Below are 12,486 nucleotides of genomic sequence, written 5' to 3'. Positions count from 1 at the left end.
CTCAACACAACAAAAATATGAGATTATTCTGGAGATATACCTTACGATCTCGAGTGTTCACGAAGTAGAGCTCTACTTTTATTATGCTCATATGTATATCACTATATCTAAAAAAAGAGTTTATCTATGTATTAAAAAGAATCACAAAGCAGAAAATTTTGTTAAGCATCAACACATATATAACACATGTTCGAATCGAATTCTGCTAGTCAATACAATTTTCATCCAATGCCGTAGATAAATTAAGATCTAATGGGTCCGAATTTTCTAATTAGAAAAAAAATCATGCAGTATGCAGCAAACACTAATTAAATTGACTTAATGTGATACTATGATATCTCTTTTTGACAATGAAAATATATGGCCGTACTAAAGAGACATGACATGATTCGTCCGTATCGAGTATTCTTCACAGCTAAGAGATTTTGTTTTTTTGTACGTTTATTCTTTAGCTGCAAGAGGCAAAGAGTCAAGAAGGTCTGAACCAATCTTAGCCTCAGACCCTCAGATTCTTTCGGATACTCCCACTATCTAAATTTTCATTATTTAAAATGTGTCCTTTATTTCGTGCTATAAAGTTGATTCCATAAAAAAAAAAAGTGCTACGTCGAACCCATAATATCATAGCTTCACGTACCTGAAAAGCTCTATATATAGAGGGCCCTTATTGACAATTCTCTACATCAAACTGATCAAACACATAAGCTCCAAGTCACTTTTCATCTTCACCCAAAGATATCACAATCTCTTTAGTAGTCTCTAGTTTTCCCAATTTTCATCTCTAGTTTTACATTTTAATCGAAACACAACCACTTTATCCTTTGCAAGCCACTTTTCAGACACCCTTTTACATTATAACATCAATGGAGAAGCTACAAAAGATGATCTCCGAGAAGTCGGTAGTGATCTTTAGCAAGAATTCTTGCTGCATGTCGCACACAATCAAGACTCTCTTCTTAGACCTTGGCGTGAACCCGACGATCTATGAGCTAGACGAGATCAACAGAGGAAAAGAGGTAGAGCATGCATTAGCTCAGCTTGGCTGTAGCCCGACCGTCCCAGTGGTGTTCATAGGAGGGCAGCTTGTTGGTGGAGCCAATCAAGTCATGAGTCTCCATCTCAATCGTTCTCTCATTCCAATGCTTAAACGCGTTGGGGCTTTATGGCTTTGATTAAATATTATAAAGGAATGGTTACTTATTGATCGTTGCTTGGTAATAATAATGTCATGAAACTAATCAAGGATGACAAAAAAAAAATGTATGCATGTAAGTTTTGAAAAAATAGATTGGGAGGATACCTATTTCAGTATTTTGTAACGTGTGGGTATACTTTCTAATAAAATAACCTGGTGTTGTATTTCTCCTTGTCCATGTTTTTTTTCTTTTATATATATTAAGAAATGTTACAAACATTGTAGAGAAAAAGAAAGACTTTTGACTTTTTTTCTAGCTTTGTCAAAAGAGCGAAAAAGCTTGCTTTTGTTTCTGTTTTTTCTCACGATGGATTTCAAATCTGGAAGAGAGGATGCAAAAAGAACATGTAGTTATCTCAAAGTAGATTCTCACATACCGTTTCTAACAGAGTGTAGTCTAACTAGTACATTGGTTGCTATTTGCTAAGCTCTTTAATATCATTTTATTTTCGCATTACATAATAATTTAACCAAACCGTCAATCAGTCTACGTTGATTTGTATTCCGATCCATAAGTAGTGTAACACATTGATTAAATAGGATTCATAACAATAACCTGGAACTTGCACTCATGCATGTCTTGCCAGCGAGCTCCATGTGACATATTATTTGTACAAGTTTGATTTTGTCCGACTCATTTCCTGGAGCTAGCGTTATTATTTGTTTTTACTCCCATTGCTTCTACGAAAACATAAAATAGATCAAGTAGGAGTGATATTCGACCCACTGCAAAATCAAGAATGTTTAAAACCACTAAATAAAATAAATGGAAAAATTAAAAGAGAGAATAGGTGTTTGCATTATTGTATGATAATGCACTTTGTGTGGTGCCATTTGTTTTCTTATTAAAAATGGGTGTGATGCTAATGTGCATAATTTTGTTTATAAATAGATGAGTTTTGATAATTTTAAGGGTCACTTTGGTGGGTGCCAAGAATTGAGATACGTTTTAGATAAATGGCAATTAACAAAGAAACAAACAAATTAAGTATATATATATATATGTATAATTCTGATTTTGCTTTGCATTTAATGAAATGTGATAGTATTACGTACTTTGTCATGTTATTTTAACAAAATATTGTACTCCCTCTATTTCGTTTTAGTTGTCGTTTAAGATTTTTGCACACAAATTAAGAAAAGCATTAAATTTTCTGTTTTACCCTTTATTAATATATTTTATAAAAAATTTCATTGGCCAAAACATTAAAACAGTAGGGATAAAACTGGAATTTTCACCAAACATTTGCATTGAAAACCTAAAACGACAACTATTATGAAACAAAATTTAAATCCTAAAACGACAACTAAATTGAAACGGAGGGAGTAATTCAAAATATGTGGCATGGAAATTCTTTTTTCTTTTTTGGTCAAAGAAAAACGTAATGGAAAATTTAGGGCTGGTATTATGGTATATTAAACTCGTAAATTTATTTGATGTTCTGCATTGTTTTTAGTGTTGCATACAAACGAGAATGCATACATCCGAAATCGAGTAAAATTCTAAACTAAAAAGAGTATTATGACTATCTATGCTCAGACAACTAAATAATTAAGTATGTATGCATGTTTTTTTTTTAATTAAGTGAATAAGAGAGAGATTGATGTTTTGACAGTTTTACCCTTTTCTTCTACATCTAATTATTTGTCTTTCTCTTTCATGTTTTATGGATCTTCAACATTATTTCCAGAGATTTTTCGTTGTTATTTCCAATCACCATCTCTCTTCCAAACCCTCCTCTTTCTTTGTTGTCACCTCTATTTCTTCACAAACGGTTTCTAAATCTAACTCTCCATTTGGCTCATCAACTTTATCGTTTTTATATGCAACACACAATCATCACTAAATAAATTACAAAATAGAGAGCTTGAAAAGTGATACAAAGATAAGAAAAGGATAGAGAGTACTTACACAAGTTTAGAATTTATTAAACTTTTAATTTGAAGAATTTGGGGATGAAAATTATGGAAAGGACGAAGAGAAAGAGGTGGGAAAAGAAGAATTTTGGGATGGAGTTGCAGGTGACAATGGAAGAAGAAGAAACAAATTTTGGGAGACATGATGACAGAGGAGGATATTTGAGAAGAGAAGAAGATTTTTTTTTTAACGTCCACGATAACACATAAGTTAACTGTGATAAACAAATTATCATGATAAATAAATATGCTAATGTATAAGTTAGCGGTAATAAATAAATAAACATGTTATTATATAAGTTAGTTGATAACAATCATATGATATACTCCCTCCGTTTCATAAAGAGTGTCGTTTTAAGGTTTTATTTTTGTTTCACAAAGAGTGTCGTTTTAGGTTTTCAATGCAAAATTTAATGATTTTTTATGTTTTATGACTATTAGTATTCTGCAGATTGTTTTACTATTGGGCAGATTATGTTTAGGTATATAGTTAATGATGTTTTTGTTTAGAAAAAACAAAAAATTTAATGTTTTCTTAATCTGTGTGCAAAACTCTAAAATGACACTCTTTGTGAAACAGAGGGAGTATATTTTAGTACGATAAATATAAGTTAACCATATAACTTTTAAAGTTACCGTGAAACAATATGAATTATATTAATAATTAAATAAATATTCATTAAAATCACTATCTTTTTATTGCCTCTCCTGATGAATAATATTTTCGATGTTGGTTGAACAATGTTTTTTTTACTTTTTAGTTATCGCGATACAATTTGACTTACATTGTTAATAAAATAGATAACCACAAAAATCATTGTTTTCTTATTCGTTTCGATGATGAACAGTGTTTCCGACGACAATAATAATGTTATTTTTACTGTTAGAACTACACTGTTTATCCTGTTATTATTTTTGTTAGCGCTCACAAATAACTGAGGGTGGTTTTGGTATTAATTGGGTCAAAGGAAAGAGAACTAATAAAAAAATATGCATGTATAGATTTTTAATTTTTCAGTCCTCTATGCATATCAATTAATATAGCCCAACTAAAAATACAAATACCACTTTTGATCAAATCTATTAATTATTTCTTTATTAGTTCTATACATTTAAACTACTTTGAAATTCAAAATATTGTAATTCAAAATTTAAAATTTTTAAAAAAAATTAAACAAATTTGAAACTTCAAACGGAATAAATCTTTATATATTTCGTTAGTTGCTTTGTGGACAAACAAAGTTCTGAACAGAACTGTAGACGGTATGGAGAAACCCAAACCACCTCTGACCAGCTTGCTAAACACATAGATTGTAATCGGCTATGTTCCCTCAAAAGCCTGGGATCTTCTAAGTTTAAAGACGGGGCTGCACATTTGGTTCGGCTCAAGAGACACAACAAGTGTCTTACCTTAAAACTTGTGCTTTTGTCTTCTTTTTTTTTTTTTTCCTTTCAAAACCTTCTATCAAAGGATGCATATAATGTAAACATGATTTTTGGTTGAATAAATTTAACTTTCATTCACAAAAAAACACACACAACATTAGGGTGGTACATCCGTGCATGTATGTCTATTTACCTTCCAATAGTAAATAATATCTAACACTTACCCAAAATTGTTTTTTCTTTTCTTTTCTTTCAAAATCATGCTTTCGTTACAAATATAAGGATATATGGAACTAGATACGATCATACGTAAGACATGTACGTGCTATGAATATGATGACCTTGTATTTTTCATATATGAATAACGACTCTCCGCAACAATGTTGGGCCACCTTTTGATCTAGAAAAAAAAAATGTGGTTCCATTTGTGCCTAATTATCGTCATGGAATGAAATCGAGCTTTAGCGATGTCAAGAATCATGCAAATTTTACCTTTATTCCCAGATCGATTCATGACCAAAGTTTCTTGATAAAAAAACATGCATGTTTTGATGGCAAGTCAAGAGGCCACGTAATCCTCAAAAAAAAAAAAAAAAAGAAGCTAAAAGATTATTCTGGAATTATACCCTACAATCTCGTGTTTTCAAGAAGTAGAGCTTATTTCTAACATGTTCATGTGTATATGTAGTTTACTTTTGGCTCAATGTTCGCTAATCAATAACTTGCACATGTATAGGCTTTTTCTTTTCCACATAGTGTAAGGTTTTGTTTATCCTTTTTAAAAAAGCTTATAAATTTTTATTTTTTTTATTAACTATTACACTTTCTAATTAAAAAAATTTGGAAACTATACACCAGTTATGAAGCATCAACACTAATTAAATTCCCTGAAAGTGATAAAGTGATATATTTTTCGACAATGAAAATATATGGCCGTACCATAGAGGCATGACATGATTCGTCCGTATCAAATATTCTTCACAACTTAGAGATTTTGTTTTCTGTACGTTTTACCGAATTAGTTTTATTCTTTAGCTGCAAGAGGCAAAGAGTCAAGAAGGTGTGAACCGATCATAGCCGCAAATATTGCTATAAAAGTTTATTCTCTTAAAAAAGTGTTACATCGAACCCATAATATCATATCTTTACGTACCTTATATATAGTACTTTGTAGACATTTCTCTTCATCAAAAACATAAACTCAAACTCATTTTCTGTCTTCGCCAAAAGATATCACAATCTCTTTAACGGTTCTCTAGTACCCCATTTTAATCCCTTTTCTCGCATCTTGTAATCAAAACACAACCTATTTCATCCTCCTCGAGTCGCTTTTCAAACACACTTTCAAATTATAACAACAATGGAGAAGCTACAGAAGATGATCTCGGAGAAGTCGGTAGTTATCTTTAGCAAAAACTCTTGCTGCATGTCGCACACAATCAAGACTCTCTTCTTAGACATTGGCGTGAATCCGACGATCTATGAACTAGACGAGATCAACAGGGGAAAAGAGATAGAGCAAGCATTGGCTCAACTTGGCTGCAGCCCCACCGTGCCAGTGGTGTTCATAGGAGGGCAGCTTGTTGGTGGAGCCAATCAAGTCATGAGTCTCCATCTCAATCGTTCTCTCATTCCAATGCTTAAACGCGCTGGGGCTTTATGGCTTTGACTAAATATAAAGGAATACTTACTTATTGACTGTAGCTTGGTAATAATAATGTAATGAAACCAATCAAAGATGACAAACAAAAACACATATACATGTACGTATGAATGTTTTGTGTCTATCTAAGTTTTGAAAGGATAGATTATGTGGGTACCGTTTCCGTAACGTGCTTGGTATACTTTATAATAATATCATTTAGTGGTGTATTTCTATTTTCAGTTTTTATAAATACATACATGCATTTAAGAAAAGTGTATGCCGTGCGTATTGGAAATTTACACATATGTTTAAAATGAAGGAAAAGAAAGTGTGAGTTACAGAAGATTAAAGATGTCACATTTGATGAAAGAAACTCTAACTCTTAATCGGAATATATGGATGTTACGATTTAGATTTGGGCGTCTCTAAACAGAAATTGTGTTTTAGAACTACTAGTTTGTGTTTGGTTTAGGAATTTTCATGGCACCAAATCGGTTATTATGAAGTCTTTTTGATGCATTAAGGACGACGTAAATTCATGCATGCATTTAAAAACATCGTATGTGCGGATATAAAAATTGTACAAATATGTACTGATTACTATCTTTATGCCCCAATGCGCTTAATGCATAACATGTTCTTTTTTTTTTTTTTTAGAATGCATAACATGTTCCAAACTATTTTCTTATGTTTTTTATTTTATAAATAGAAAATTAGCTCGTCACTTTCCGAAATCATTATATCCTAAGGACCTCGTGTACACATGTACGGTAAGTCAGTCACCTAAACCAACCTTATAGTTACAAGAAACTTGAACTAACTAGCTCACACCTTGTTATGCATTGGAGACACCGATTCCGTCCCACCTCAAACTAAGTTCATGAATTAAGAACAAAACATAAAACATATCACGGAGATTTAACGAGTCCCTCTCTGCGAGGGTATATATTCTGTGGAAGCCTTCTCCCAAAAATATCCACTATCAATCAAGATTTACACAAAGGAATTACAACTTGAAATCACAACAAATTTAACCTCGAAAATCAGTCACCTAAACCAACCTTATACATCCAGAAATAACTATTTTTTATGTGATCCTACTAAAAGTTCCCTAACTGGTTTTCTTCTCCGTAGACTCTCATCCGTGTGATCTTTCATGGAACATATCCCTTTATCCAAGTACTAGGGCCGGCTCAACACTATGGGCTGCCTAAAAACAGTTTTCTTTTTTCGCATGTAAAATATAGCTAAATATTACTACTAAGACTTGAACCCATTTCATAAACAATGGAACAGCCGCCGTGCTCCAAGTGGTTTCATTGTTTTGATACCATCAAACTAGTATATAATATTTTGGCACCTAAAGCCTTTGCTTGTTGGGTTTTAGGTCAGAGCCGACATTGTATCCTACTGTCATAGAGGTAGCTTGAACAGTTTAACCTTAAGTTAGGTTAATTCTTCTTTGAATCTATTGTGTCCTTTTATAAGGAACCGTTGCTTCTCTATTTCCTTTTTCTTTGTCACAAGAAATGTTGTCGATTTACAGAATACACAACTTGGATCTTGTATTGGCTGCTCACCAATATGTGGCCCAGTTTCTACACTAAGGACCACATACCCTTGGTTGTTCTTCTAGTGAAACCATCTTCGCATGCCATCTTATATCGTCATAATCACCACTTTGTTTTCTTATTTTTTTTGACAGACGAAAATCGCCACTTAACCTTTAAAAAGGTGAAGAAGAATCAGTGGCGGAGGTAGGAATTTTTGTTATAGGGGTCAAAATTTTTTTAATACAAAATAATATATATTATATAAAAAGATATTTTAGATTTATCTAAAAATAATTGACATATAAAAAAAACAATGAATAATTTATCAAAAAATCAACCAAAATTGATATTTAAGAGTTTTTTAGTTGCGTTCCTCAACGATTAACAAATAGAGAAGAAAAATTAGATTTTGCGGATGTTTTTATAATTAAATATAATATTAGATCATTAGTTGGATTTGTTTTTAATTAAGTCAGAGATTTTCTAATATATCATGATCTAAGATTGAAAAAAAAAAAAGGAAGAAGAAGCTAAAACGTTTTTAGACTACAAACAGATGTTAAAATATAAGACTAGTTTATATTAATGGGCTTAATTATAGTATATTTACTTAAATAAATTTTATTGGGCTTAATATTATTTATAAGTACAATATAATTATTGGGCTTAAATATTTTAATCTTGTAACATAAAATTTTACAGGGGTCAAAACTCTTATGGGATTGGGGTCAATTTAATATATTTAATAAAGTTTCAGCTAATTTTTTTTGTTCCATCAAGGTCAATTGACCCTTATGACTGTGCACTACCTCCGTCTCTGAGAAGAATTCGACACAAGGTATCAACAGTATTAATAACAATGTCACATTGAGGGTTTCTCACGCAACAAAAATGCAAGACGTACATCCATTTCTCTCTATCCACTCTTTTTAGCATGGCTTTGTTACTACTTCGAGGGCTCTAAAATCCATGTTAACTCCATAATTGTGTCTACCCCAAAAAGCCTTATACTAATTAGGGTCTAGGTGAATTTATATTCATGGCAATTATTTTCTGAAATTTTTATGTGAGACATCGATTAATATTCTAACACTTATATATATATATATATATATATATATATATATATACACATATATCCTAATTAATTAATATAAATTGGAGAAAAAATAAGCTCACGTAGTTGGAAGGAAAAATATATCCTATTTTTGTAGAAAAAGATTGGACTGATTAATAAAAAATAAAAATAAATAGAGTATGAAGTAAACTAAGTTAGAGAAACATTATTATAGATGAAATAAATCTTAAATTTATTTGCCAAACTAGCATATTGTTTTTTAAGTGTCCAAAGAAGAACTAACAATTTTTTTGGAGGAAAAGTAAGATTTACCCAAAATTTCTGCGCGTATAATTAAAGTTACAGGATTGTATGACATAGTTGTGGAATTGGATGCGATGTGATTCGATAACATGTGATTTTTACGTAAGACATGTACGGACTACGATCACATTGTAATATGTAGTATATGAATAAACGACTCTCCGGATTACAGTTGGGCCACATTCCATCGGAAAATCGAGTTTGAAAAAAGAAATTATTGTTTTGTTCCAATGAGCCTTATCCTTGTGGAATGAGATCGAATCTTTGAGATGTCAACAATCAGAAACAATTGAACTTTATTCCCAAAATGATTTATGATGAAATTTTTGTAGTAATAAAGGAAGGTTTTTAATTGTAAGTGAAGAGGCCCGTAAACCACCACACAATCAAAAAAAAAACGAAAAAGAAGAAGAATACGATTATTCTGGAGATATACCATACGATCTCGAGTCTTCGCAAAGGAAGGAGATGCAGCTTTTCTCGTGTGCAATATGTATAAGTTTCATTAAAGAAAAAAAAATGATAATTATAGCGAAATTACAACCCGATGAATGTTGGTAAATTTAAATATAGCAAAAATAAAATTCACACGTAAAACATAATTATATTTATTTATATGTAACTATGTTGAGAACTTGAGAACATATATGTATTTGTATTTAAATTATATCTCTTTTGATAGTGAAACTGAAATAGGCATAGTACTATATAAAGCTAGTATAAACACATGACATGATTTGTACGTATCAGATATTCCTCACATCTAAGAGATTTTGTTTTCTGTACGTTTTACCGAATTAATTGAAATTTTTATTCTTTGGCTGCAAGTGGTAAAGAGTCAAGAACGTGTGAGGCGATCATAGCCTCAAAATATAATCCCACTATCTTAATTCTATATTTAAAAAATAGGTTCTTTATTTTCGTGTTATAAAGTTTATTCTCTGAAAAGATCTCGAACCGAAAAAATGATAGCTTTACGTACCATAGAAAGCTATATATAAAGGACCCTTAGAGACCCTTCACTACATCAAAAACAAACTCAAAGTCATCTCTTATATATCTTCAGCCAAAAGACTTCAAGTTCTCTAGCTTACCAATTTCACCCCTCTTCTCTCATTTAATCAAAAGATACTCATTTTCATCTTCGCGCTTTTCTAACACACTTTCACATTATAACACAAATGGATAAGCTACAGAAGATGATCTCCGAGAAGTCGGTAGTGATCTTTAGCAAAAACTCATGTTGCATGTCTCACACAATCAAGACTCTCTTCATAGACTTTGGTGTGAACCCAACGATCTATGAGCTAGATGAGATAAACAGAGGAAAGGAGATAGAACAAGCATTGGCTCAGCTTGGCTGCAGCCCAACCGTGCCAGTGGTGTTCATAGGAGGGCAGCTTGTTGGTGGAGCCAATCAAGTCATGAGCCTCCATCTCAATCGCTCTCTCGTTCCAATGCTTAAGCGCGTTGGAGCACTATGGCTTTGATTTCAAAATAAAGGAATGCTTACGTAAAGAACGTAGCATGATAATAATAATGTAATGAAAGTAATCAAAGATGACAAACAAAAACACATATACATGTATGTATGAATGTTTTGTCTATCTAAGTTTTGAATGGATAGACTATGAGGATACCTATTTTGTAACGTGTGGGTAAACTTTATAATAAAATCACCTAGTATGGATTTCCCTGTTCCCATTTTAATCTTTTTTATACATGCATGCATGGATTAGAAATTAAAACATTGTATGTACGGTAATACGAAATGTACTGATGTGCAGTGCATTGTATATTTATGCCCTCCCATACAAATATAAGAATTTTAAAATAAGATGATACATTATTTCGTAAGTTATATACCAAGACAAATAATTGACTTAAGGAATTATATATACATCTACAAGTACTTTCTATGTTTTATGAATAAGTATATCAATTCACCTCTGTAATCTGTTGTCTTGATTTTAGATGAATCTGAATTTTTTTTTTTAAAAGTAATTAAATATTGTTTTTGTTCGAGAAGAGTTTTACAGATGAGGATTTATGGCTCAAGTTAGAATAATAAGCTCTATACTCTTTCAAAACACTCTAAACAAAATGGACAGTAATTATGGAGCTTTCTAAAATATTGTTGGGAAAATGGTATTCACCGATTTTGGTACTATTTTCAAAGGCAATATTTCTTATGTACTAGACGATGTTGAGTACTTGTGGAAACTAATTTTTCAATTGCTGCCTTACCCAACGTTCGAATAACAAGCTGATAAGTTCAAGTCGACATGGGTTTGAAGGGGGTGATAAATCATAAACCCCATTCCCATGTGTTGGAGGGGTCCTTACAAAAACATTTTACTTAAGAAAGCTCATTAAGAGTATTTCTAGTATTGTAAACCTTTGTTTGTTTCTCTTACGGCTTATGTTTTCTATTTAAATCATTGTCGCAATTTCATATTGCTTAAAAGATATAGAAAAAATTGTACCACTTGAATTTTTTTGTCCAGGGATATTCTATAGTGCTATGCATTATGTTGACCTAAGTCTCACGTTGAGAGTCTACAACTATAAATGGTACAAGTCGTTTTATTCTTGCTAAATTTGTTTTATGAGGTTGAATTTGAGATCCAAATTCAAACAGTACTGGCGGCTCAAGATAAATTGTGTATAAACATTTTTCCGTCTTATGAGATTATAAATGAAATGAATATAAATGAATGAAGCCAGAAACGAAGAAGATATGTAGATATCGTTCTTTCATTCTGCTCAAGAACATTTGTTAAAAGTTATAATTCTAGTGGTTCTTTGAATCAATTTTTTTTGGTCAAAACTTTCACGGCTAGCTACTCAAACACATTAAAGAAACTCCAACACTACACTCGTAGATATGATGTTCTACTTCTACATTTGACATAAGACATGTGCGGATTTACAGCTACTTGAAAAACGACTCTCCGGATCACTGTTGGGACACCTTCCAATGAGAAATGGAGTTAAAAAAAAAAGAAGATTATTGTTTTGTTCCACTCGGCCTTATCCTCTTGGAATGAGATCGAATCTTTGCGATGTCAAGAATCATACAAAATTTAGCTTTATTCCCAAATCGATTTATGATGAAATTTCATGAGGATATTAAAAAAGAACGGTTTGCTTGAAAGTGAAGAGGCCACGTAAAACACCATGCGCATAAAGAGGAAAATTCTAGAGATATTCCATGCGATCTCGAGTCTTCGCAAAGGAAGGAAATGCAGCTTTTAATCATGTGAAGGACATGTCAAAGGCAGGAATTTTATAAGAATTACATAATAGATCTTGTTTTTGCTTAGAAATAGTTTTACTAAAAACAACTAAAAAATGGTAAAAAGAACAGAGGCATTGACTCGAATGTTTCGCACAAGTTAAAAAGTAA

At 31.8% G+C, this 12,486-nt stretch overlaps 3 protein-coding genes across 3 annotated transcripts; all 3 read left to right on the top strand.

The window, feature by feature from the left end:
* The first annotated feature begins 381 nt into the window (after positions 1–381).
* Positions 382–1,365, top strand: LOC9306293 (monothiol glutaredoxin-S3). Its single transcript, XM_002870176.2, has one exon. The coding sequence runs from the start codon at positions 864–866 to the stop codon at positions 1,170–1,172; it is 309 nt and encodes a 102-aa protein (XP_002870222.1). The 5' UTR covers positions 382–863; the 3' UTR covers positions 1,173–1,365.
* Positions 1,366–5,372: 4,007 nt separating this feature from the next.
* Positions 5,373–6,376, top strand: LOC9306292 (monothiol glutaredoxin-S7). The gene has a single exon (XM_021016746.1). The coding sequence runs from the start codon at positions 5,859–5,861 to the stop codon at positions 6,165–6,167; it is 309 nt and encodes a 102-aa protein (XP_020872405.1). The 5' UTR covers positions 5,373–5,858; the 3' UTR covers positions 6,168–6,376.
* Positions 6,377–10,073: 3,697 nt separating this feature from the next.
* Positions 10,074–10,778, top strand: LOC9306291 (monothiol glutaredoxin-S4). The gene has a single exon (XM_021019149.1). It carries the CDS (start codon positions 10,259–10,261, stop codon positions 10,565–10,567), a length of 309 nt encoding a protein of 102 aa, XP_020874808.1. The 5' UTR covers positions 10,074–10,258; the 3' UTR covers positions 10,568–10,778.
* Positions 10,779–12,486: the final 1,708 nt, after the last annotated feature.

The sequence above is a fragment of the Arabidopsis lyrata genome (genome assembly GCF_000004255.2).
Source record: "Arabidopsis lyrata subsp. lyrata unplaced genomic scaffold ARALYscaffold_7, whole genome shotgun sequence".
In the NCBI taxonomy this organism is placed as follows: domain Eukaryota; kingdom Viridiplantae; phylum Streptophyta; class Magnoliopsida; order Brassicales; family Brassicaceae; genus Arabidopsis; species Arabidopsis lyrata.
Note: the sequence above shows the minus strand (reverse complement) of the source record. Positions and strands in the feature narration are given on the sequence as shown.